The 27,294-nt window shown below is 46.6% G+C and overlaps 1 protein-coding gene across 3 annotated transcripts in view; it reads left to right on the forward strand.

Annotated features, from left to right (window-relative positions):
- Positions 1-27,294, forward strand: part of MDGA2 (MAM domain containing glycosylphosphatidylinositol anchor 2) — a 207,168-nt gene that overhangs the window by 63,431 nt on the left and 116,443 nt on the right. For 2 of the 3 annotated variants that reach the window (XM_059850733.1, XM_059850734.1), the window contains exons 3-4: positions 15,255-15,429; positions 27,014-27,210. In XM_059850733.1, coding sequence (XP_059706716.1) covers positions 15,255-15,429; positions 27,014-27,210 — 372 coding nt within the window. The remainder of the gene's footprint in view (positions 1-15,254; positions 15,430-27,013; positions 27,211-27,294) is intronic. The other variant, XM_059850735.1, reaches the window with a different exon arrangement.

Here is a 27,294-nt window from a genome sequence, read left to right on the forward strand (position 1 = left end):
TTTCCTGATTTTCCTTGGGAATTCTCACCGGTGCTGTCAGCTCCAGTCATTGGAAAGAAAACCTGAGACTTTCCAAAGTGAGGAGTGACATTTGGATCATGGGGAGCAGAGGAAGAAGCATCTGATGAGCAGGGATTGGCTGGGATTTTGAATTCCGGGTTTTCCATGGAAGGATGAATGGGAAATCCCTGACAGGAGGGTGTGTCCAGGCTTCTTTTCCCAAGTAACAATGGGAAATGGCCTCAAGGTTTGCCAGGGGAGGTTTTACATTGGAGACAAAGAAGAATTTAATAGAAAAGGTTGCTCTGGGCCAGTGGTGGAGTCGCCATCCCTGAAGGGATTTAAAATCCCTGTGGATGTGGCACTTGGGGACATGGATCTGTGGTGGCCTTGGGAGTGCTGGGATTCAGTCTTGGATGCCTTTTCCAATCTCAGTGATTCCAGGAGTTTATAAAGACCTTGTTTTCAATCCCACCTCCCTGTCCTTGGGGTTTGCTTTCCCTGGCTGTGATTGTTCCTGTGGTTCACCTCCAAGTGCTGTCCCACCTCGGGTGACATTATCCCGGTGGGAATGGCACATTCCAAGCAGCAAAACGTGCGGAGCTGACAGGGGACAGTGTCCAAGTCCTCCCCCTGTCCCTCCCAGTGCTGCAGGGTGACCTCTGGCCCTCCCACCACGTCCTCCCCTCTCCCAGGTGCTGCCTCCCCACTCTTGTCCCCTGTCATTCCCGAGGCTCAGGAAGGAGCAGCTGCCAGTGCCACATGTCATTCCAACCATCTGGAAGCTGCACACTCAGGGATTTTTTTTCCTGTTTGGAGGTTGCAACACATCTTAACGAGATCCCACCTCCTCCTCACATCCTCCTGCCACCCTTCTTCCAAGCAGGGCCATCAGAGCACATCCCTTTCTCCCAGAAAAATCCAGGAGTGCTCACGGTGCTGCTGGGGTGTGAAGAACGTGATGGATCCGTGGCTTTCCCGGCAAGCAAAGCAGGGGAGGATCTGCTTTTAGGAGCCCTGGAATTTCTCCCTGCCTCTGTTTGGTTGTGTTTTCTTCCCACTTGTAGGAGTTGGGTGCTGTGCTGATGCCACTGAGGCAGCAGGAGCTGCTCCCCTTGGAGCTGCCAGGAGATCCCGGTGGCTTCCCGGGATTGTGAGCCCGGAGCAGAGGCAGGGAAATGCTGCTCCAGGGGGGTGTGGGCCTGGAAAAACACATCCTGCCTGCTGGGAACTGGGGTGGCCAAAGGGGGTGACCCAGGTGACACAGAGCAGGGAATGGTTGGTTTGGAAGGGGCCTTGAAGCTTATATTTATATTTATATTTATATTTATATTTATATTTATATTTATATTTATATTTATATTTATATTTATATTTATATTTAAATATAACTATAACTATAACTATAACTATAACTATAACTAACTATAACTATAAATATAAATATAAATAAATATGTATATAAAAATATATTAAAAAATATATATATATAAAAATATATATATATATGGAATTAATGGAATCATGGAATGGTTTGGATGGGAAGGAACTTAAAGCCCATCCAGTGCCACCCCCTGCCATGGACAGGGACACTTCCCACTATCCCAGGCTGCTCCAACATGGCCTTGGACATTTCCAGGGATCCAGGAGCAGCCACAGATTCTCTGGGAATTCCATCCCAGCACCTCACCTCCCTCCCAGCCAGGAATTCCCTCCCAATATTCCCTGTCAGTTTAAAGCCATTCCCCATTATCCTGTCACTCCTAAACTCCTTAGAAAGCACCGAGCTCTCCCCATGAACAGACCCAGGGGACTGTGGCACGTTTTAAAAACCCCTTAATTATTTCAAATGCACCTCCCTAATTACTCCCCGTGATTAGTGGAGCCTCCTCCGACACTGCAGAACAAGATCCTGCCTTCTTCTTATTAATGCCTGGAAGGGAAAAATTCCCATTCCCTGGCACTCCATCCATTAGACCAGAAAAAGCAGCATTCCCAAAAAACCCCCAACAAAAACCCCACACTCTGCTCCCTTTGATCAGCTGTGAGTCAGACATAAAAGGCTCCTTTGAGGCAGAGTGGGTGCCACGTTTTTGGTTTTAATTGATAAGAATTCTTATCAAGTGCTGATGCAGCCAGGGAAGGGGGGTGGGGGTCCCTCACACGGGAGCAGCTGCTTTCCCACCCCACTCTGCAGCTCCTTGGAGCAGTAATTGGAGCCTTGTTAGGAAAATTGATGCTGATTCCATCTGACACTCCTCAGTTCACGGGAAGACTTTACAAATGTTCACTGAGCACCTGACAAAACCCAGCCTGACTCATGACTAAATTAGCCTGGATTTTATGCTGGAGAAAACCCTTTCCTGAATGTTTGACTCGATGAAGCTCCCGTTTAGCAAGGAAAAATGTTTCCATCCTGCTCTGGCATGAAAAGCAATCTGTGGTGAGGCTTCGCATGACGTTGGTGCTGCTCAAAGGAGTTTATTTGATGTTTTCTCCCCCGAGCACAGCACCTGAATTCACACCTCTGCAGAGCTCTGCAGGGCTCCGAGCCTGCCCTGCTCTGTCTGCCAGGAGGGAGGAGCAGGGATTGTGCCAAAAATCGAGGGCAGGAATCACAGCATCCACAGCACGGAGTAAGGGACTCCTGGAGCTGCACCAGGATCTTTGGGAATGAGCCACTGGTGCCTCTGAGCTCATCTCGAATGTCCCTTCCATCCCAAACCGTTCCATGATTCCAATGGTTTGCAAGCTGATAAAAGGAATGAACTCCTCAGTTGTTTTATCCTGAATCATTTGAGCACTTCCTGCCAGTTTTCCAGTTTCCAGATGGCTGTTGTCTCTTCACAGGGAATGTGTTTGCAGGTTCCTAAAAAGGGCTTGGAAGTGCTGAGGGAAAGAGGTCAAATCCAGATAAAAAGAGGTTCAATCCAAAGAGGTTAAATCCAGAAAAAAAGCAGCATTAGGGAAGGGAAGCTTGGGTTTCAATCCCATTCCCTCTGTTGGGAATATCGAGCTCAGACTTGTTACAGCCTCAGCAATCATTGGGATGAGCCTGGAGGGAATCTCATGGAGCTGGGAATGACATCAGCGTTGGGGAGTGGCACCAGAGCGGTTTCATTTTGACATTTGGGCAGCTTAAATGTTCAGGAAATCCCATATGGAAAATTCCCAGTGCCCACAGAGCAGGACTCTCCTATTACTTTAAGGAAAACAAGAAAAAATTCCAGTTTTCCTGAAATATGGACACTTGTCCTCTGACTATTTTCCATCTGTTTCCTCCCCTCCCAAAGCTCTGCAGTGTTTTGTTTTCCCTTTGTGCTGTCAGCTGGTATTTCCCTGGTTCTGACGGGCTCAGGAAAGGCTGGAGCAGCAGCTCTGGGATAAAGCACCAGGAGCTGTTTTTCCATGGGCACATGGAAAACCATTCCAGTCTCCTGGCACAGGGATGGGGGTGGCTCTGGAATGAAGGCTGGAGCTGGGAGGTCTGCCTGGAAAGGAATGGGTTTGATGAGTACATGGATGATGTGGTAACCAGGGAAACCAGCAGCTGATGCAGATCAGGCGGTGCTGGTGGCTTTGGAGGGAGATCTCCCAAGGAAACGCTCGGGAGGCTTTTTCGGGAGGATTGTCAGGAATCGGTCCCATTGCTCTGAATGGAATGTTGTCCATGGAATCCCACCTGCAGAGCTGCTTCCAGCTCTGGGTCCAGCAGCAGGAGGACCTGGAGGTGCTGGAATGATCCAGAGGAATCCACGGAGCTGCTCCAAGGGCTGGAGGCCCTCTGGAGCCAGGCTGGGAGAGCTGGGAATGTTCCCCTGGAGAGGAGAAGGCTCCAGGGAGAGCACAGAGCCCCTGGCAGGGCCTGGAGGGACAGAAGCAGTGGCTCTTGCTGCCATCCAGGTTCAGGAACTGATTAAATCCTCATATTTTTTGGAGGGGAAAAAAGCCTGGGGTTTAATTAAACCCACAGGATTTAGGAGCTGTTCCACAGGAAAGAGCTGAAAAGCAGGAAGGATGGGCACTAGGAGAGCTGGAAAGAAGGGAATGGGATCCAAGGATGAGGCAATTCCAGGAATTCTGTGCAGGAGTTACCTCCCAGGAGCCAAAATTGCTCAAAAATGCCCCTCTGCTCAGGAAACAGGATAATTGGGAATGTTCCCCTGGAGAGGAGAAGGCTCCAGGCAGAGCTCAGAGCCCCTGGCAGGGCCTGAAGGGGCTCCAGGAGAGCTGGAGAGGGACTGGGGACAAGGGATGGAGGGACAGGACACAGGGAATGGCTCCCAGTGCCAGAGGGCAGGGATGGATGGGAGATTGGGAATTGGGAATTCCTGGCTGGGCTGGAATTGCCAGAGCAGCTGTGGCTGCCCCTGGATCCCTGGCAGTGCCCAAGGCCAGGCTGGACACTGGGACACCCTGGGACAGTGGGAGGTGTCCCTGCCATGGCAGGGGTGGGATGGGATGATCCTTAAAATCTCTCCCAACCCAAACCATTCCAGGATTTTGAGATCCCATGAACTCCTAAGGCTCTGGAGTTTGTTGCTTTTATGTTTTAAAGGAAAAAATTCTTATCCCAAAAGCTCACCCAGCTGAGGTGCCTGGTGGGGAGAATTGGAACAAGTTGGGATTTTCCTGCTGGGATGGGAGAACAACCTCTCAGGATCCTTCTGGGATGTTTTAATCTCCATGCTGACATTTCCATGGATAACATTTTCTCCTGGATTGAGCTCTCCTCCCTCCTCGGGCAGCTGGGAATGACTTGGGAAGCTCCAGGTGGATTTTGCTGCCTTTCACCTGAACACTTGGATGTTGCAATGGAGTTCATCAGGCTGGAAAATCTTTATCCAGGGATATTTATATTTCCAACTAATATTTATTTCCAAATATCTCTTTTAAAGGCTTCCCCTCTACTCCTTCCAAATTTTTGGGCAGCTCAGACACTTGATTTTTAATTTTTTTTTTTGTCTTTTTAAAATAAACTTCTAAAAGTCCCAAGAACCCTGAACTAGAAGAGCTGAACTTGAAATAAATTCAAATATTTAATTTGGGTCAATATTTAAAAGTAATAGTTAAAAGTAAAGGGATAATATTTAAAAATAATTTTTTTAAATCCCAATTTTTACTGTCTCAGTTAAATTATTCCATGCCAGATGTTTGTTCATGTGCTGTCCTACAGGTCCCCAGCACAGATGTTAAAACAAAACAAACTGAACCTAAATATTGAGTTTTCAGATAAATTTGGATTTCTCAGAGGGGCTAAAAATCCAAGGAGTTTAAAAATCCTTTTTTAGGATGCAGCAGCATCTCCGCAGAACAATTTTCATAGGGTTTTTCTCTTTTTCTGTATTATTTTTCTTCCTAAAATGCAGTGATATTAGAATTAAAAGTTAAATATTTCCAGATAATTCCTAATTTCTTTACAGAAAAATCCCACAGCTGTTTTCTGTTTTCTCTTTTCCAGTATTGTTTCTCTTCCTCAAATCCGGTCAATAGCAGAATTAAACATTAAATATTTTCAGATAATTCTTTATTTCTTTTTACAGAGAAACCTTGCTGCACTTGGTGCCTCTTTCCTGAATTTTCCTCCTTATTTTTGATAATCCTTAATTTCTTTTTCCAGAAAAATCTTGCTGCATTTGGGGACTCTTCCCTTAATTTTCATATTCGAATATCAGACATGAAAAATTAAATAGTTCAAAATAATTCCTAATTTCTTTCTTCCACAAAAATTTTGCTGCACTTCCCTGAATTTTCCTTATTTTCGAGTAGTTTTTTCTCCTCCTCTTCCAACGGAATGACCTGGCTTTCATTTGGATCAATAATGTCAGATTTTCGAAGAATTCCAGCGCCATTCCGGGCTGAATCCTGGATCCTCCTGCAGATTTCGTGATTCAAGGGGATAAAAATAACGAGAGGGATTTTTTTCCTTCCCCCCCCTTCCCATATGCCTGTCAATCAAAATGATAAAGATATTTCTGACTCGCAGGCTTTAATGGTGTAATTAGCGCTAATTACATGTTCCAATGATTACACATATGAACGCTAATTACATAATTGCAGACAATTATGCTAATTAGGTAAATACATCGTTAAGGAGAAAGCGCTGGCGAAATCCAGGGGATTTGCACCGCGGCCAAAGGAAGTGGAATTGCAACAAAAGAGAAATAATCCTGCAAGTTTGGGAAATCCAGGGGACATTCCCGTGGGTGGAATTGGAGTGGTTTGGGTTGGAATGGTGCTGCTGGGAAAAGTCTTCAACCGTTGTGGAATCATGGAATGGTGCAGTGGGAGGAGCCTTCAACTTCTAAAGAATCATGGGATGGTTTGGGTTGGAACGATGGTGTTGGGAAAAGCCTTCAGCTGCTGTGGAATCTTGGAATGGTGTAGCTGGGAAGAACCTTCAAATGCTGTGGGATCATGGAATGGTTTGGGTTGGAATGGTGTTGTTGGGAAGAGCCTTTGAGTGCTGTGGAATGTTGGAATGGTTCAGGTTGGAATAGTGTAGCTGGGAAGAGCCTTCAGGTGCAGTGGAATCCATGGAATGGATGGGTTGGGTTCCCAACAACACCATTCCATGAATGGATGGGCTGGAATGGTGAAATTGGGAAAAGCCCTTAAATGCTATGGAATCCTGGAATTGTTTGGTTTGGATGGGCTGGAATGGTAAAACTGGGAAAAGCCCTTAAGTGCTATGGAATCCTGGAATTGTTTGGTTTGGAATGATGTTGGGAAGAGCCTTAGAGTGCTGTGGAAAAGAAATCCAGGGAATTTGTACCAGAGCCAAAGAAAGATGAATTAAATAAGAGAGAAAAAATCCTTCAGGTCTGGAAAATCCAGGAGCCACTCTCATGCAGGGAATTGAAATGTTTTGGATTGGAGTGGTGTAATTGGGAAGAGCCATAGAGTGGTGTGGAATCTTGGAATGGTTTGGGTTGGAATGATGTTGTGAAGAGCCTTCCACTGCTACAGGATGATGGAGTGTTTTGGGTTGGAATGGTGTAGCTGGGAAGAGCCTTCAAGTGCACTGGCATCCATGGAATGGATGAGTTGGGTTCCCAACAACACCATTCCATGAATGGATGGGCTGGAATGGTGAAATTGGGAGAAGCCCTTAAGTGCTATGGAATCTTGGGATGATTTGGGTTGGAATGGTGTTGTTGGGAAGAGAAATCAGCTGTTGGAATGATTTGAGTTGGGAGAGCCTCAAACCCCACCCAGTGCCACCCCTGCCATGGGCAGGGACACCTCCCACTGTCCCAGAGTGTCCCAGTGTCCAGCCTGGCCTTGGGCACTGCCAGGGATCCAGGGGCAGCCCCAGCTGCTCTGGCAATTCCAGCCCAGCCAGGAATTCCCAATCTCCCATCCATCCCTGCCCTCTGGCACTGGGAGCCATTCCCTGGCTCCTGTCCCCAGTCCCTCAGGTAGCTGTGGGTTAGTGGCTGTCCCCTTTTCCAGGGCCGTTTGGTCCAGTTTTAAACATTCCCTGATTTTTAGCTCTCTTCCCTTCTCTTTGGAAGTTCCCATCGTTGCTTCCCATTGTGCTGATTCCCTTAAACCTACCTTTCCAAACCCTTAATCCCAGCCCTTAGTCCTGGTTTTATTCCTAGCTGCAAGCTGATCCAGGCCTTTTTTTTTTTTTTTTTTCCTTTACATCTCCTTGCAATTCTCCCGAAATGTGGGAAGCCTTCCCAGATTCCGTTCCTTGGCACTGGTGGGAGTTGTTGGAAGGTGCGCCAGGAGTGCTCCACAAGACATGAATGATGCTATTTGGGATTACTGGAGTTTGCAGAGTTTTTCTTCTCCTGGAATTGGCAATGAGCTGGAATCTCAGCCAGTGGGATGCCAACACCTTTCCAATTCCTTTTCCCAGAACAAAGGAATTGCTGGGATCTTTTTAAGCCGTGCCAGGTTCAGAGAAGGAGAGATTTGATCCTTTTCCAGTGTTTTTTAACATTGTTTGAGGTGTTTTCCTGTCTGGAGGAGACTTTGCCAGTTTATCCTCTGGAAAAAAGGGAAAATCAGTGTTCACGGAGCAAAAAACATGGAAACATTGAGTCAAAATCTTTGGAATTTCCATCCTGACTAATTCCACATATTCCTTGTCCTGTCTCCAACACCTGGAGTGTGCAGGCAGGCCATGCTCAGGCTGATATTTTGGAATTGCCTGATGGAAAAGTTGCATCCAGTGACTGGGATAAGAAGGTATGGATGGATTAAATTCCCACCAAGGAATAATCTCCTTTTTGGAATGTGTTTAGGTCCCAGAATTTTGTGTCATCACATTTTTTAGTGCTTTGTGACCATCAGGACCTTGTCATTTGAAAGGAAAAAAGGGATTTATTTTTGGGAAAAATCCCAAACAAATAACCCTTGTTCAGCCAGTTACTCTGATTCCTGATTTTCTAAGGAATATTTTATATGGAATATCTGATATTTTACAGGAATCTGGGAGTTTTTGCAGGATCTGTGATTCGTTCTCAGCAGCTGCTGCTCCTGCCTGGCCAAGCTGGGCTGCCAAATCCCTCTTATCGAGATTCCCACCCTTTTCCCATTTTCTCTGCTCCCCCTCCCAATTTCTCTCACTTTTCCAGCAAAATCAAATGTCAGCTCCTTTCTTTGTCACCACAGCTGAACCTGGTGGCAGCTCAGACTCTCACTCCCATTTTGGGATCAGAGAGAGCATTGGGAGGAATTGGGATCCTGTGGGAGGAAAATATGGCCCAGCTGATTGGGATCACTGGGAAATTTAGGGTTTGGATCACTGGGAGATTGAAAGTTTGGATCTTTGAGATTTAGGGTTTGGATCACAGGGAGATTGAAGGTTGGGATCTTTGAGATTTAGGGTATGGATCACTGGGAGATTTAGGGTTTGGATCTTTGAGATTTAGGGTTTGGATCACAGGGAGATTTAAGGTTAGGTCGCTGGGAGATTTAAGTTTTGGGTCTTTGAGATTTAGGGTTTTGGTCACTGGAAAATTTAGGGTTTGGATCACTGGGAGATTTAGGGTTTCGATCTTTGAGATTTAGTGTTAGGATCACAGGGAAACTCAGGGTTTGGTTAATTGATATTTAGGGTTTGGATTACTGACAAATTTAGGGTTTGGATCATTGAGACTTGGGATTTAATTCAGAAAATTTCCTGGAAATAAGGTTGGGGTTCATTTTCAGCCTCACCAGAATATTCTGGAAATACCAACAAGCTCTGATGTGAACATAACCTGGGATATATCAGCTCCCAATATTTAGGGATTTTCCTGGAGTTTCTTCTTGTGCTGTTGGCACTGTCTGAAGGACAGCATGATTTTTCTGGATTATTTTTTTCTGGAGTTTTTAAAATGGGAACAGCTTTAATCAAACAGGCTGAGTTTGATCTGCAGGGAATCAATAACCTCGGTGATGTTCCAGAGCACGACGTGGAGGGAACAGAGCCCCTTAAACCCAGCCTTGGGGCAGCTCCACTGAGCTGGGGTTAGTCAGGTCTGGAAGAGGATTCCCAAAAACCAGCCTGGCTTCCTGTGGAATCTACCACAGGGTGGGAATGTTGTGTGGGCCTGATGGGGAAAAAAATTAGGGATGGGTGAAACTCTGGAGACTCAGCTTGGCACTGGTGAGGTCCCACCTCAGATCTTGGGGTCAGCGGGGGTCATTCGTGACAGGAAGGACTGGAGGGGCTGGAGATTGTGTCCAGGGATGGGAACAGAGCTGGGAAGGGGCTGGAGAGGCTGAGGGAACTGGGAAGGGGCTGGAGAATTCCTGAGGAGCTGGGCAGGGGCTCAGCCTGGAGCAGAGGAGGCTCAGGGGGCCCTTGTGGTTCTGCACAGCTCCTGCCAGGAGGGGACAGCCGGGGGGTCGGGCTGTGCTCCAGGGAACAGGGACAGGAGCAGAGGGAACGGCCTCAGGCTGGGCCAGGGGAGCTCAGGGTGGGCACTGCAGGAATTTCCCCATGGAAAGGGGGCTCAGGCCTTGGCACTGCCCAGGGAGGGTTGGAGTGCCCATCCCTGCAGGTGTCACCTGGAGGTGGCACTCAGAGTTCTGGGCTGGGGACAAGGTGGGCACTGGGCACAGCTGGGACTCTGATCTTGGAGCTCTTTTCCAACCTCAGGGATTCTGTGAGGTTTAGATTGGATATTTGGGAGAATTTCTTCCCTAAAAGGGTTCCCCAGCCCTGGGACAGGTACAGGGTGGAGTCCCCATGCCTGGAGGGATTCAAATCCCTGTGGATGTGGCACCTGGGGACATGGGGCAGTGGTGGCCTTGGCAGTGCCATGCTGGACTTCATGATCTTGGAGGACTTTTCCAACCTTGACAATTCTGTGAAATTATGAGGGACAGGAATCTCCTGAAAACCACTTTGGGGTTTTTGAAGGAGAGCTTGGTTGGTTTTGTTTTGTCTTTTTGTTTGTTTGGGGTTTTTCTTTGAGTTCCTTTATTTATGACACTTCCCAGCCCCAAATCTTCGTGTCAGCCCCAAAATCCCTCCCCTAATGTCTTTGACAGGTAATGGAGTCAAATTTGTATTGCTGAAAGATCAGAGAAGAAACATTTCCTCGTGTGGAGCTCAGTTGAGTCATTGTCATCCCTGTCAACATTTTGGGAACGCTGTGTGAAGCTGCTTCCCTGTTTTTTACTACTTCAAGGGGAGTAAAATGAGTGGAGATGGGGAGAAGGAAAAGCAGAAACAACACCTGAAATTGCTGTTTTAAGAGGGAAAAAAAGTCTCAATTTGAACTGCCTGGGTTTCACCACGGCTTTGTCACTTTGAACCACGACTCTGCTCTGAGGAGTGAATTTGAAGTGGAAAAAAAAATCCATTTTAGGCATTTTCCCCTCTCTGTTTAGACTGCAGTTCGAATTTAATGACACAAACACATTGTGATGCCTTTTTACTCTTGAGGGAAACAAATCCCTCTGGGAACAGGGAGCTGCTGGCTCCCTGTCCTGATTGAGGTGGGAGGGAGCAGCTCCAAAGATCTCCACCCTCCAAAGATCCCATTCCCAAAGTGGGTGAAGGCATCACCTCTGGGTTGGGGTCACAGCTGGGGGTAAACTGGGACCTCAGAGGTTGTCCAGAGAGGCAAATTCCTGGGAAAACTTGGAATGCTCAATGTTTTTTAGGGAAAAATTGGGATTTGCCCCTTTGGACACTGAGGGTTGTGCATGGGTGGCCGTTGGGTGGTGGAAATCCCAAACATGGGAATGGTTTAATGGAGCCTATCCTGGTGCTGAGGAGGAGATTTCCTGTCCCTGGGTCCATCCTGAAACTTCCAGCATTCCCAGAAAAATTCTTTAGAAGTGCTGACTCTGATTTAATGGAACAACATGGGTTGAAGAAGTTTGGCATGAACATTTGGGGCTGAGCAAACACAAAGTGATTCCTGATCCATTTTGTTTCTCCCTTAACTTTGCCTTTTACACTGGGAATTGATCCATGATCAATTCCTGCTCCCCCCTGGGTATTTTAAATCTGTTGATGGTTATTCCCTGACTTTTCCTGGGATACTGCACCATTGTTGAGCTTATCCCTTGCTTCCCTGGGGAAATTTTTGTTATTTTAATGAGTTCTGTGGTTTTTCTCCAGACCTTTGCCTGATATTCCTCATCTTCCCAAGGTTACACCCCTCACAGAGGGCCCTTTCCTTGGATTTTAATCCAAGGGAATTGTAGAAGCTTTAGAGAGAGGGAATGGGAGATTCCTACTCTGATTATTTTCTGGTTTATGGAACAAAAACTTTATTTTTTAGCTGACTGGGGATTCAGAGCAGTGCTCACCATGGAGCACTGGTGAGCACTGGGATCACCTCCCCATTCCCAGTTCTTTCCATGGAATCCTGGAATGGGTTCAAAGGGATGTTAAAAACCACCTTATTCCAAACCAGCCCTGCCATGGCAGGGACACCTCCCACTGTCCCAGGGTGTCCCAGTGTCCAGCCTGGCCTTGGGCACTGCCAGGGATCCAGGGGCAGCCCCAGCTGCTCTGGCAATCCCAGCCCAGCCAGGAATTCCCAGTTCCCAATCTCCCATCCATCCCTGCCCTCTGGCACTGGGAGCCATTCCCTGGCTCCTGTCCCTCCATCCCTTGTCCCCAGTCCCTCTCCAGCTCTCCTGGAGCCCCTTCAGGCCCTGCCAGGGGCTCTGAGCTCTGCCTGGAGCCTTCTCCTCTCCAGGGGAACATTCCCAATTATCCTGTTTCCCGAGCAGAGGGGCATTTTTGAGCAATTTTGGCTCCTGGGAAGTAACTCCTGCACAGAATTCCTGGAATTGCCTCATCCTTGGATCCCATTCCTTCTTTCCAGCTCTCCCAGTGCCCATCCTTCCTGCTTTTCAGCTCTTTCCTTTGGGTTTAATTCAACCCCAGGCTTTTTTTCCCCAAACATGTGAGGATTTGATCAATCCCTGAACCTGGATGGCAACAACAGCCACTTCTTCTGTCCCTGGAAAAAAAAAAAAAAAAAAAAAATCAGGATTTAGACAGGTCCACAAGGGAAATAAGAGTCTGGATTTGGATTTTATGGAGTTCTCATCCCCGGGCTTGATTTTGTGCCGGTTTAGAAGCTCAAAATGACAAAATGTGTTGTATTTATTTGCCTTTAAAAAATTCCAGGGAATTCCCAGACATTGAAATTATGAGGATGTGTTTGTGATTCCAGAGGTTTGACATGGAATTCTACATTGGAAAGCCTTCATAAAAAGAAATAATTAGGAATCCCAGTGGAGTTTTGCCTGCTTCTTTCTGCCTTTAAATTATTTATTTTTTATTAATCTTTATTATGAAGGTGAATTTTTTAAAATTAATTAAAGTTGCTGAATAAAAAAGTTGGAAAAATTAAAAAAATATCCAAAACGTGGAGCTGTTCAGATAATTTCCTCAAATTCCTGGGATAATTTAGGTAGGTGCCAGTCCAGAGTTTCCCACCAGGAAGGTTCAAATAATCCTGTAAAAAACTCAGGGAAATTTCCAACCTCAGCTCCCAGTTAATGCTGAAAAAGGCATTTTCCAGCCCGGCAGGATGGAAAATCCATCATTCTTCAGTGGGGTATTGATAGAAAAAATGTTTATGGATTATTCAGGATTAAAGTGTTAATTTTTGGAAGCAGGGAAACATCAGCAAGTCCTAAGGAACAACACTGGAATCAAAGTAATCCAAATTAATCGAAGATTAATTAATGCAATTGATCATTGGCCAGGTTATTCCAAGTTTTCTTGGGAAAGAATTTGTGGGTACCTCCCTAAATCCTACTTTTCCATTAAAAAAAGATCAATTCAAATGAGCAGGATAAAGGAATTTTATCAATTTATGATTTTTAACCATTTTTTACCTGAAGTTTTACTGATTTACATAAGAATGGAATCTTTTTTTCCTCAGGATCCACTTGTTAAAACCCTTTTAAATTATCCAGCAATTCCTTCAAATCCCTTTATTTTTTCCAGTAATATTTGGACTTTCAGCCTTGAAAGTTTTCTTTTCCTTTTCCAGAGGAAAGTTTCCTCTGGAATTCCAAAACTAAATCCCAAATTTTTGTGATTCAGACCTCTTGGATATCTGCCTGATTTTCCAGAGTTTGGATGCCAATGTGTAAAATGTGAACTCAAATGTGAAGAAATGGATTTTAAAAATTGATTTTATGTGATTGATTTTATTATTTTTGGAGGCATCCCCAGATTCCAGTTTCAGGATTACTGTGGAATCTTTGGGAATAAAGTGAAAAAAACACTGACACTTTTCCGTAGGAGTTGTAGCTTTGTGGGTTTGCTGCTGATTTTTTCCATAATTTTCCAGAGTTTTCCTCTGCTGGAAAATAAAAGGAAATCTCCTTTTCCCAATGTGTTACAACAACCAAGCTGGAAAAGAGCAATTTCCTTGGGATCCTTGGTGCGGAATCTGGATGCTCATGTCCTGCCTGCTCACAGCTCCTGTCACTGCCAGCTTTTCCTTGGATCAGGAAAAAATTGTGTTTCCCTGGAAAAAAGAAAGTGTTGGAATGTGCAATCCCAAGGGCACGAGTTGGCCCATAAAGGCAATTTATCCTCTGGAAGTGGGAGGCCATTCCCTGTGATCATGGAATCACAGAATCCCAGAATGGTTTGGGTTGGAAGGGACCTTAAATCCCATCCCATTGCAGCCCTTCTCCCATTCCACCTCCCACTGTCCCAGGCTGCTCCAGCCCCAGTGTCCAACCTGGCCTTGGGCACTGCCAGGGATCCAGGGGCAGCCCCAGCTGCTCTGGCAATTCCAGCCCAGCCAGGAATTCCCGGTTCCCAATCTCCCATCCATCCCTGCCCTCTGGCACCGGGAGCCATTCCCTGGCTCCTGTCCCTCCATCCCATGTCCCAAGTTCCTCTCCAGCTCTCCTGGAGAACTGGGGCTTGGAGCTCCCTGGCATGGTGGAAAGTGTCCCTGGGTTGGAATTGGATGGAATTTAAGGTCTCTTCCCACCCAAATTATTCCAGGATTCTGTGATTACAAAAATAAGAAAATCATCAGGAAAAAAAAGAAATATAAATTCATTTCTCCTCCCAGACCCAGCACAGGCAGTCTCAAATCCCACAGATCAGAAATCTCTGGGAATGTTCAAGGCTTGGAGCAACCTGGGATAGTGGGAGGTGTCCCTGCCATGGCAGGGCCTGGAACAGGATCCCTAAACTCCTCCAACCCAAACCATTCCATGATCCCATGAGATGCTGCTCCTCAGGGACTCTTGGATGAAGTGTTTGTTCCCGTGAGCTGCTGAGTTCCTTGGGAATTTCCCTGAGTCATCCAAGGTGAAATCCTGGTGCCACCCACACAAATCCTGTGGTTTGGTGCTGAGTTTTAGACTGTGCACATTTTCCAGACCTAAAGGTAAGCCTGGGTTTTGGAGATGAGTTTTAGACTGCGCCTATTTTCCAGACCTAAAGTTAGCCTGGATTTCAGTGCCAAGGTTTAAACTGCGCCTATTTTCCAGACCTAAAGTAATCCTGGGTTTTGGTGGCAACTTTTAGACTCTACCCATTTTCCAGACCTGAAGTTATCCTGGATTTTGGTGCTGAGTTTCAGACTGTGCCCATTTTCCAGACCTAAAATTAACCTGGATATTGGTGCTGAGTTTTAGACTGTGCCCATTTTCCAGACCTAAAGTTATCCTGGATATTGGTGCTGAGTTTTAGACTGTGCCCATTTTCCAGACCTAAAGTTATCCTGGATATTGGTGCTGGGTTTTAGACTGTGCCCATTTTCCAGACCTAAAGGTAATCCTGGTTTTTGGTGCTTGCTCAGATCAGGTGGACCAAAACAGCAGGAAGTGCCTCTGACAGATTCCAAGATTCCAGTGTCTTCAACGAAACCCTGAGGATTTCCAACATCCAGAGACACCAGGGAGGCCGCTACTACTGCAAGGCTGAGAACGGCCTGGGCTCCCCGGCCATCAAATCCATCCGAGTGGACGTGTACTGTGAGTAAATCCTTGGAATTCTGCCTTTGATCCTTTAGGAATGCCTTTAAATATCTGTTGTTCCCAAGAAATGTTGGGCTCCTCGGGAATCCCGATTGTAATGGCGGATGCCGCGGGTTCGCGGATTTTTCACGGTTGGAAGAATGTGAAGGGTTGGGATTGCAAGGAAAAATAATATGGATGATTGGGATTGTAGGGAGGGATGTGAAGGACTGGAACTGCAGGGAAAACTGTGAGGGATTGGGATGGCAGGAAAAAAATGTGAAGGATTTGGATCAGAGTGAAAATATGAAGGTTGGGATCATGGTGAAAAATGTGAAGGATTGGGATTGCAAGGAAAATGTGAAGGATTGGGATTGGAGTGAAAAAAGTGAAGAGTTGGGATGGTGGTGAAGGATGTGAAGGACTTGGATTGTGGTGAAAAAAAGGGAAGGACTGGAATTGGAGTGAAAAAAGGGAAGGATTGGGATTGTTGTGAAAAATGTGAAGGGTTGGGATTGCAGGGAGAAATGTTGATGATTGGGATTGTAGTGAGGGATGTGAAGGACTGGAATCACAGGGAAAACTGTGAGGGATTGGGATGGCAGAAAAAAAATGTGAAGGATTTGGATCGGAGTGAAAATATGAAGGTTGGGATTACAGTGAAAAATGTGAAGGATTGGGATTGTGGTGAAGGATGTGAAGGACTGGGATTGTTGTGAAAAAAGGGAAGGATTGGGATTGGAGTGAAAAACGTGATGGATTTGGATTGCAAGGAAAATGTGAAGGATTGGGATTGGAGTGAAAAATGTGAAGGGTTGGGATTGAGGTGAAAAAAGGGAAGGACTGGAATTGGAGTGAAAAAAGGGAAAGATTGGGATTGTTGTGAAAAATGTGAAGAGTTGGGATTGGAGTGAAAAATGTGAAGGGTTGGGATTACTGCAAAAATATGAAGGATTAGGATTGTGGTGAAGGATGTGAAAGATTGGGACTGTGGTACAAAATATGAAGGATTGGGATTGCAGTGAAAAATCTGAAGGATGTAGATGACAAGGAAAAAGCTGAAGGATTGGGAATGAAGGGAAAATGTGATGGATGTGGACTGTGGTGAAAAATAAGACATATTTTTATTTCAGTGAAAAAAGTGAAGGATTTGGATTTTGGTGAAAAACAGAAAAGATTGGGATTGCCATGAGAAACACATTGGGATTGCAGGAGAAAATGTGAAGGATTTGGATAGCGGGGAAAAAATGTGAAGGATTTGGATAGCGGGGAAAAAATGTGAAGGATTTGGATTGTAGGAAAAATGTGAAGGGTTGGGGTTGGAGTGAAAATGTAAAGGATGTGGAATGCAGTGAAAAGTCTGGAGGATGTGGATTGCAAGGAAAAAAATGTGAAGGATTGGGAATGCAGGGAAAAGTGCGAAGGTATTGTGGTGAAAAATAAGAAATATTTGAATTTCAGTGAAAATGTGAAGGGTTGAGATTGCAGGAAAAATAGGAAAGATTGGGATTCTGGTGAGGAATACAAAGGATTGGGATTGCAGTGAGAAATACAAAGGATTGGGATTGCTTTAGGCCCTGGAAGGGGCTCTTGGGTCTCCCTGGAGCCTTCTCTTCTCCAGGTGAACATTCCCAGCTCTCCCACCAGAGCTGCTCCAGCCCTTGGATCATCCTGGAGGCTCCTCTGGACTCCAGACTGTGAAATTTGCTTTGGGTTCACCCCCAGAATTCCAGAAAGGTTTGGGTGGGAAGGGTCCTTAAATCCCATCCCATTCCAGACCCATCCATGGGCAGGGACACCTCCCACTGTCCCAGGCTGCTCCAAGCCCCAGTGTCCAACCTGGCCTTGGGCACTGCCAGGGATCCAGGGGCAGCCACAGCTGCTCTGGCAATTCCAGCCCAGCCAGGAATTCCTAATTCCCAATCTCCCATCCATCCCTGCCCTCTGGCACTGGGAGCCATTCCCTGGCTCCTGTCTCTCCATCCCTTGTCCCCAGTCCCTCTCCAGCTCTCCTGGAGCCCCTCCAGGCCCTGCCAGGGGCTCTGAGCTCTCCCTGGAGCCTTCTCCATGGAAATAATCCCAATTTTCCCAAGCTTTCCTCCTAGGATAAGTGCTCGAAGCCTTGGATCATCTCCAGCACCCGCTCTGCACTCCCTTGTTTATTATAAATGAAGAAATAATCAACTATTTCTTTTTTTCTCTATTCAATTATTTTTGTTCTCCTTTTAGGCCATTTAAAATCCAGACTAAGGCAGGGAGAGAGCAGCGGGGTCTCTCCAGGAGCCCCCCCTCATTATTTACACTCAATTAATTCCGAATTTCCCTTCTAACAGGGATTTATTTAAACCTTTTAAGGAGCCCCTGGAAAAAACTTCTCGAAGTAGAGATGGATGTGCTCTAAAACCAGACTTTCCTAACCCAGTTTGTTGTTCATTAATTCCACAAAATTAAGTTTCTGTCATTTAAGAAGTGGAGGAACGAGCATTAATTAGGTTTGGGATTATGAAACCAATAATTACTGATTTAAGATGTTAATACTCCCAATTTGTAACAATTATTCCACGTCGAGCACGTCAGGTGGCCTTTGGCATCAACGCCTGCTTTTCCTGGCTGGGGAAATCCATTTTTCCTGCTTTGTTTATGGAAAAATGATGCAGGTAGAGAGGGAATTAATAACCCAAAATTACTTTTAAAGAACCTCCGTCCCTGCAGTGCCAGAGTGGGATTCAATCTTGTTTATTCCACATTGTTTTGGTGGGTGCTCCTGGTCCATCTGGATTTTCCGGCACGGTGGGGATCCAAAGTGAGCTCTGGAACAGCCCGAGGGAAGTGGGATTAAAAATGCTTTCAATGACTCCATGTCTTGATTCGAGTGTGCTTGATTTAATGATAATCATCTGGAATTTTTTAATCAACTCTGATTGCATTTTTCCTCGGAATTTCATCTTGGAATTGACCACACCACAGGTTTAGTTTGACCTCTTTTATCTCACGGCTCTCTCTGCTTTTTAGGGTTGATTTTTTCCTTTGCTGCTCTATTAAAAATCAATTTAATGACTTTTTTTATTTCCCTAAAAACCATCTGATCAGGGAGCTTTGAGGAATCCTCTCTCTGCCCAAGTTTTTCTGTTCAGCTGCTTCATTTTCTAAAAAAAAAAAAAAAAAATCCGTCTGGTTCTTCCCCAAACTGAATTGAGTTTCCTTCCATTTCCAGCTATTTTTATTCCTTATATTTCTATTCCCTGGAGCCAAAAGAGCTCTTCTGTGCTTATTTCCCTTATGCAGTGCCTACAGCCAATAATAATCTATATATTATAAATATAATTTATTTATTATTAAATTTTATTTTCATTTTAAATCTACATCTAAAGACATTTATTTAATTTTAAATAAATTTAAACCTATTTTCTGTTTTTTAAATGCTGTTTTAAATTTATTTTTTATTTTAAATTTTATTCAAAATGATAATTATTAAGTGTTCTTTTTGGAGAAATTAAATGTTTTGTGCTTGTTACATCTTATCCAGCATCTTATCCTGAGTTTTATCCAGTGTGGAAGAGTTTCCTGTTGGATTTTTCTTTGCCCTTTAATTAAATCTTTTTCCGTTCCCTTTAATTATTTCATTTTTTTTGCCTTTTAATTATTTAATGTTGCTTAAAAACACAAGATCAGGTTAGGATCTGTACTGCAGTCACTGATTCTGAGTGTGGGAGAGAATGAAATCCTTCCTGCACAATGATCCCAGACACTCCCATTATTCCAGGACTTTTCCAGAGTTTCAGGCCATGCCTGGGGCTCTGCTGGGAATTCATGGAGGTGCCTCGTTCTGTGTGAGTTTCTGACTCCTGGTGATTGGGAGAATCCATTGATTGGGAAAATCCACAGATCCTTTTCCATCTGGGATTATGCCCAAAGAATCATGGAATGGTTTGGGTTGGAAGTGTCCATAAATCCCATCCCATTCCAGACCCATCCACAGGCAGGGACACCTCCCACTGTCCCAGGGTGTCCCAGTGTCCAGCCTGGCCTTGGGCACTGCCAGGGATCCAGGGGCAGCCACAGCTGCTCTGGCAATTCCAGCCCAGCCAGGAATTCCCAATTCCCAATCTCCCATCCATCCCTGCCCTCTGGCACTGGGAGCCATTCCCTGGCTCCTGTCCCTCCATCCCTTGTCCCCAGTCCCTCTCCAGCTCTCCTGGAGCCCCTCCAGGCCCTGCCAGGGGCTCTGAGCTCTGTCTGGAGCCTTCTCCTCTCCAGGGGAACATTCCCAGCTCTCCCAGCCTGGCTCCAGAGGGGCTCCAACCCTGGAGTAGCTCCATGGATTCCTCTGGATCCCTCCAGCAGCTCCACATCCTCCTGCTGTTGGATCCAGGGCTGGGGCAGCTCTGCAGGTGGGGTCTCACCTGAGTGGGGCAGAGGGGCAGAATCCCACACTGAGGGATCAGCCCAGGGCACAATTCCAGGTCATGTCCAGCCTCTGATCCCCCAACACTCCCAATCCTTCTCCTCAGGGCTCCTCCCATCCCTGTGGAAGTTGAGCATTGGATGTTGTTTGTTCTGTTGGTGTTAAACCCCTGCCTGCTCCCTGGGGATTCTGGTGCTAATCCAGCCTCAGGAATGATGGGAATTGGCTCTGTTTGGTGTCCTTGGGGCAGGAAAACCCTCCTGGAGTGCTGCACCCCCAGTGCCATCCCCCTGGTGTCACCAGGACGTGCTCATATTTCCAACCAGGTGTATTTATAACCTCATAAAAAGAGGAGAGAAAACATTTTCTCCATAAAATCCCCTCGCCTAGAGCTCATTATTTCCTTTTGGAATTCTGTTGTAGCCTGAACCCTCGGGAAAGCATCACAGGCTGGAGCTGAGTGGGGATTGTTGATACTGAAGTCATTTGCTTTGTCCTTTGGTGTTGGAGTGTGTTAACAGCCTCCTGGCAGGGCTCTGATCCTCCCGAAATTCCATTGGAAATCGATGGGAGCTCCTCAGGGGGCTCCCAGGGTCACGCTCTCCATCGTGGGAACAAGGAGGGAACATTTGCTTCCTTCCAGCAGCTGGAAATGCTGCTTGTTCTCAGTGCCGGGGCTGTTCTGCACATGCAGCACTGCAGATGCAGAATAAATCTCTTTGAAAGGCTTGGAGAGGGGAAAATAGCAACCACGGAGCTGGGAATAACTTGATTCCCATCTTTCCAGCTTGGTTGGAGCTGTTGTGTGTCCACATGGACACGTGAAGGGGTGGAGAGCGGGAGAGCTCGTTTTCCTTTCTGTAGGATGCAAGAAGTAGAGAGATTAATTGGGTTTTTGAGGTTTATATCCCACACAAAGCATTTCAAAGCTACCTTGATAGAGAAGCTGTGACTGCTTCATCCCTGGAAGTGTTCCAGGCAGGTTGGATGGAGTTTGGAGCACCCTGGCTTAGTGGAGGGTGTCCCTGCCCATGGCAGAGGTGGCACTGGATGGGCTCTAAGTTCCTTCCTTCTATCCCAAACCCTTCTGGAATTCTGTGAATTATTGAGAATAAATCTGATGAGGAGTAGCTGAAGGAGCTGGGAAGGGTCAGGAGCACCAGGAGAGGCTGAGGGAGCTGGGAAGGGGCTGGAGAATTCCTGAGGAGCTGTGAAGGGGCTCAGCCTGGAGCAGAGGAGGCTCAGGGGGCCCTTGTGGCTCTGCACAGCTCCTGCCAGGAGGGGACAGCCGGGGGGTCGGGCTGTGCTCCAGGGAACAGGGACAGGAGCAGAGGGAACGGCCTCAGGCTGGGCCAGGGGAGCTCAGGGTGGGCCCAGCAGGAATTTCCCCATGGAAAGGGAGCTCAGGCCTTGGCACTGTCCAGGGAGGTTTGGAGTGCCCATCCCTGCAGGTGCCCAAGGAATTCCTGGAGGTGGCACTCAGAGCTCTGGACTGGGGACAAGTGGGCATGGGCCTGATCTTTCCCAACCTCAGGGATTCTGTGAGGTTTAGATTGGATATTTGGGAACATTTCTTCCCTGAAAAAGTTTCCCAGCCCTGGCACAGGTACAGAGTGGCGTGTCCATGCCTGGAGGGATTTAAATCCATGTGGATGTGGCACCTTGGGACATGGGGCAGTGGTGGCCTTGGCACTCAGAGCTCTGGGCTGGGAACAAGATGGGCATCGGGCACAGCTTGGACTCGATGATCCTAAATTATTTTCCACTCTCAATTATTCCGTGGTTAAAAGCTTGTGCTGGGTCAAGGAGGGAAAATAGCTTGGAAAACAGGGGACTTCCACATTTCAGGATAGCTTAGGAGCTGGATAACTCCCAGAGGAAAAATAACACGGAAAAACCAGGACTTTCACATTTAGGGATAACTCAGGAGCTGAAGAACTCAGCTCAGCGATGCGTCACCGCTGTCTCCGCTCTGCCCGCCGGGATGAAGCCGTTCCCATCCCTTCCCCAGATGTGTTTTATTCTTATCCCGCCTGCTCCAAACATCTGAAGACAAAGGCAGCTAATTAACAAATGAAATCAGCAAACTGCAGGCCCAGCAGCTGGGAAGAGATGATCCAGCAAATCCAGCCTGGATCCTGCCAAGCTGTTCCGCTTTGTGACTCTGCCGGAGCTCAGGTCAGGGCTGCGGGGATCGTGATCCCTGTTTTCCTCTCCCAGGCAGCTCCATGCCTTTGGAATTCTGCACAAGGAGGATTTGAACAGCGTCTGCCACACTTCTGTGCACCTCCACTCCACCACGAGGATGCAGTTCCCAGGGAATTTGGATCAGACCCATTTTGATCAGCTTAGGTTGAGTTTTCCATTTGTTCAAGAGCTCAGGGATGTGTGAGGGGAATTCTTCCAATCCAGTGTTTACCATGCCTGGCCCATCTGGGTTTTGGGGAGTGCTTGGTTCAATTCAGAGTTTAAAGACTGAGAAATTGAACCTGATGGTGGCACAAACCTCTGTGGGAAACATCTTTCCCTAATTATTTTCAGGTTGATTAAGAGACTTTAACTGCAGAGTAGCACCCATGACTTCAGCTTGATTTAAAGATTGATTAATCTGGTGACTCCTCATAATTTCATCAACCCAAACTGAGAATTTTGGGATATTTTTTCCTTTTCTTGTAAAACAGTGAAGAGATTCATCTTGTAGAGCTTCCCAATGTTAAATCTTTATAGGATTGTTTTTGAGTGGTATTTGAAATTCTTGTGTTGGAATGGTTTGGGATGGAAGGGACCTTAAATCCCATCCAGTGCCACCCCTGCCATGGCAGGGACACCTCCCACTGTGCCAGGCTGCTCCCAGCCCCAATGTCCAGCCTGGCCTTGGGCACTGCCAGGGATCCAGGAGCTTCTCTGGGTGACCATTCCAAGCCCTTCCCTCCCAGCCTTCTAAGCCCCTGGATATTCCTGTGCTGTTGGGAAAGAACCACCATCCCCAGCCACCCCAGCTTTAAAAAGAGGGGTTTTAAAATCTGTTTAGAAAATTGAATATCAATTAGTCCCGATTCAATCAGAATTGAAGCCAGAATTCTGGAGAACTTCCATGAGCGCCAGGATCAGGTGGCTTTGAGCTACCTGGCTAAAGGCAGGGAATTTTGGAGTTTCCCTGCAGTATCCCTGCAGAATCCTTTGTCCAAACACCATATTTTTCCTGCTTTTTCTCTTTTCTAACCCTCACATGGCCCGAGCAAAGCCCAGCCTTATGTAATCACCCAGTCACACTTTCCCAACATTGGGAATGTTCAGGGAAATCTCCCAAAAATTGGGAGCATTCTCCACTCTCCTGGTAGTGCTTCTACTTCAGCATTGCTGCAGCTGTCGGGATCTTTCCAGCACTGCTGTTGGAAAAAAAAATCCATCAGGTTCTGCAGTGGGAATTTTCCATTAATTGACCATTATGAAATGCTTTGGCAGAGGCTTTGCTGCAGTTGCATTCCCAGCTTGGATTTCTTGGAGCGTTCCCGATTTTCCTGTCAAAATCCATCCCTTGCCATAGTTCAGTGCTTGCTTGGAAGGGATTAGCTGGAGAGGGACAGGGGAGAAGGGATGGAGGAACAGGATACAGGGAATGGCTTCCACTGCCAGAGGGCAGGGATAGATGGGAATTGGGAATTCCTGGCTGGGAGGGTGGGCAGGGGCTGGGATGGAATTTCCAGCGCAGCTGTGGCCGCCCCTGGATCCCTGGAAGTGTCCCAGGCCAGGTTGGACAGGGCTTGGAGCCATCTGGGGTGGTGGAGGTGTCCCTGCCCATGGAAGGGTCTGGAATGGGATGGGATTTAAGGTCCCTTCCATCCCAAACCATTCCCTGTTTCCATGATCCAGCATGTTCCAAGAGAGCAGATTGGATAAACAGGTGATGACATCACAGATCCTGGAATCATGGAGTGATTTGGAATCTTTTGTCTAAAATGGCCTCTTGTCCAAGCCCCTGCTCAAACCAGGGCCACCTTCAAGGTCAGATTCCTCAAGACTCTGTCCTGCCAAGCTTTGGATGTCTCCAAGTATCCCATGGTCCTTCTGGACACTTGTCTGATTGCACAGGGAATTTGTTTTCCTTATATCCAGGAGAAATTTCTCTTGGTGCAGCCTGGACCTCATGGTCCTTTCCTCTGCACCTCCAAGAAGAGCTTTTCACCTTCTCTAGAACTTTCTGGTAGCAAGTTGAAGACAGAAATTCCATCTGCTCTTCATCCCGGCTTCTCCTTTGTCTCCGTCTTCTCCAGGAGCCCCTGGCTGGAATTTGAAGACAGAAATTGGATTTTCCCTTCATCCAACCATCTCCAGATTTGCCAAACCCAGCTCCCTCTGGATCTGGATGGCCTCCAGTCACCTTGGTGTCCTTCCCTGCCTTGTTCCAATTTATCCATGTCTGGAGCTAGACAGGGGACTCAGAAATTTGTTTCACAGGGATGGGTTGGATGAAAAGGAATTTTCCCTGGAAACAGCTCTCTTGCAGCCAGGGATGGACGTGGTTTCAGTCCTGGTTCCAGGTTTTGAGGGATTTCCTCTGCTTTGTCTTGAGTAACTCCATGAAAATGAAGCTGAGCCCAGATTTGGACCTCTCTGGTCTTTTATCCAAGGATTCACCTTCATCCGAGGGTCAGAGATTGGAAGAGCATCCCTGGAGTTGGTGATGGAGCTCATGGCTCCTTGTTTGCCGTCCAGGGATGTCCTTTAATAGGGATAACCTGGGAATCAATGTGGGAAACGTTCTGTTCTCCACCAAAACTCAGGAGTTTGACCCTAAAAATTGCAGCAAGTTAATTTTCTCCTTTTTGCTTTCAACCTCGTGAGGAGAAACCAGGATTTCTGAGCACTCTCAACCCTTTTCAAGCGCTGCTGTGATTCCACATAACCTTTTGAACAAAACTGAAATCTCATTAGGAAATGCCATCCTAATTTGGAGCAGCAGATCCATAATTTTCTTCTGTGATCTTAAATTAAATGTTTTGGAAGGGGGGACGAAGGTAACATTTATTTAAAACCCGTGCCCCATTATGAGGTATCATTGCTGGAATTGTTGGGAATCTTGGAAGAGTTTTTTTTTCCAATTAATCAAGAGGCTCTCCAGCTTCAGTCTTCTTATGCAGATAGAAATGGAGCAGCTCAAGATGAATTCTTAGTCTTAAGATGAATTTTTAGTCTTTAGGATTGGCCTTTTTTTTCTGGAAATTGCTTTTCAAAATTGAATTTTTATGTTTTCTGATCTATTTATTTTATTAACAAAGTTCTTCCTTAAAAATTCCATGGATTGTCAAGCATTGGAAGAGGCTGCTCAGGGAAGGGGTAGAGTCAGCACCACTGGAAAAGTTCAACCAGTTGTGGATGCTGCTCATGAGGCCGTGGTTTAGTGGTGAATGTGGTGGTCGTTGATGGTTGGATTTGGTGATCTCAGGGGGCTTTTCCAACCTCAACAATTCCAGGATTCTCCACAATTGCAGAGGGATTTGAGGGTGACTTTGACTGGTTCATTTTGGTCACGTGAAGATTTGAGAACCTCGTTCTCCATTTCACTGAAATTTGACCTCAGATAAACCTGATGAACCAATATTTGATAAATACTCACACCAGATTTGAAAAAATTGGGTTAAATTCGGGATAAAGGAATAATTAACCCCTATCTAAAGGGTTTTAAGGAATTTTAAGGAACAAGCAGTGCTGAGAAAGTTCTGGAATGGTTGCAGCCAAGGCTGAGTTGCACAAGGAATGTTGTGCTCCTGTGTGCTTGGAGGGTGCACCTGGAATGCTGAGTCCAGGAATCCAGCACAAGGAAAAACAGGAATTGTTGGAGAGGAGATCATAGAAGCTGAGGGCTGGAGCTCCTCTGGAGCCAGGATGGGAGAGCTGGGAATGTTCCCCTGGAGAGGAGAAGGCTTCAGGCAGAGCTGAGGGTACCTAAAGGGGCTCCAGGAGAGCTGGAGAGGAGCTGGGGATAAGGGATGGAGGGACAGGAGCCAGGGAATGGCTCCCAGTGCCAGAGGGCAGGGATGGATGGGAGATTGGGAATTGGGAATTCCTGGCTGGGCTGGAATTGCCAGAGCAGCTGTGGCTGCCCTGGATCCCTGGAATTGTCCAAGGCCAGGCTGGACATTGGGACACCCTGGGACAGTGGGAGGTGTCCCTGCCATGGCAGGGGTGGGATGGGATGGACTTCAAGGTTATTCCCACTGAAACTGTTGATTTCCATGGATAGAAGGACAGGAGAAGGGGAGATAACTTCCCACTGGCAGGGAGCCAGGATTGGTGGGATATTGGGAAGGGATTCCTGGCTGTGAGAGTGGTCATTTGGAAGTTGTGTGTTTTTAACTAGTACTTAGGAAAAACATTCCTTGCTTCCCTTATTGTTTCCTTGATCCATTTCTTTCCTTCGTCAATAGAATTGTTCCTCCAGACAAAGCTCAGAAAAACCACCAGACCAGGAATCTTTCTTTTTTTTCCTGGTGGGATAAAGCCCAAATTAATTACTTTGGTATCCTCATATTCCAAGGGCTATTGTTTTTTTATTCCTTGTGGAAGCCAATTCCTCGTTGTGGGCATCTCATTTTCTTGGAGCTGCTGCAGTGGGAGTAATTATCCGATATCTGTATTTTAATCAAGAGAAATGTGTTCCAAAGCCCGGGATGAATTTACCTGCTGGAAGTTAAATGCCTGTAACTAAAAGCAGGGAATCTGCATTAAATTGCTGCCTTAAATTGCAGCTTTAAAAGCAAACAGCTGCATGCACATGATCCATGGACTCCTGGATCCTGCCATTTGGATGCAAATCAGGCTGTCTATTTATTGCCAAAGCTTTATAATTTTGTGGAAAAGAGTTAGAAGAAACAAGGAGTAAAGCTGCGAACCAGACGAAACCGCGGTAATCATCGCACTATAATAGAAATATGATTGACATTTGCATGAGATTGGCTGTGTTGTTCTGCCTAGAAATGTGAGTTTTGAAGGAGATCCAGTTGGGGAGGAGGAAATAAATCCTAAACCTGACTTTTGCTGCAAAATTCCTGAAATCTGGGGCTTTTTGGGCTGTTTTGTCTCTGTTTTACCCTTGACTAACCATGAGGCGTCGCGGGAAATTCCCGGCGCCGCGCTGTCGTTGACTTGACTAAAGCCTGGCTTAAACTTGGTTTTCCCTGCCTGTTTTTTTCCCAGATTTGGATGATCCCATAGTCACGGTCCACCAGAGCATCGGGGAAGCCAAGGAGCAGTTTTATTATGAGAAGACCGTGTTCCTCAGGTGCGTGGCCAACTCCAACCCGCCCGTGCGCTACAGCTGGCGCCGCGGCCAGGAGGTGCTGCTGCAGGGCTCCGACAAGGGAGTGGAGATCTACGAGCCCTTCTTTACCCAGGTAGGCCTAAAAAATGGGAATTTTTTTCCCATCTTGAGGCTTTGTAATGGGATCTGCCCACTGGGTTTGTGGGGTGGGGATTGG

This window comes from Haemorhous mexicanus, chromosome 6 (assembly GCF_027477595.1).
Source record: "Haemorhous mexicanus isolate bHaeMex1 chromosome 6, bHaeMex1.pri, whole genome shotgun sequence".
Lineage (NCBI taxonomy): Eukaryota > Metazoa > Chordata > Aves > Passeriformes > Fringillidae > Haemorhous > Haemorhous mexicanus.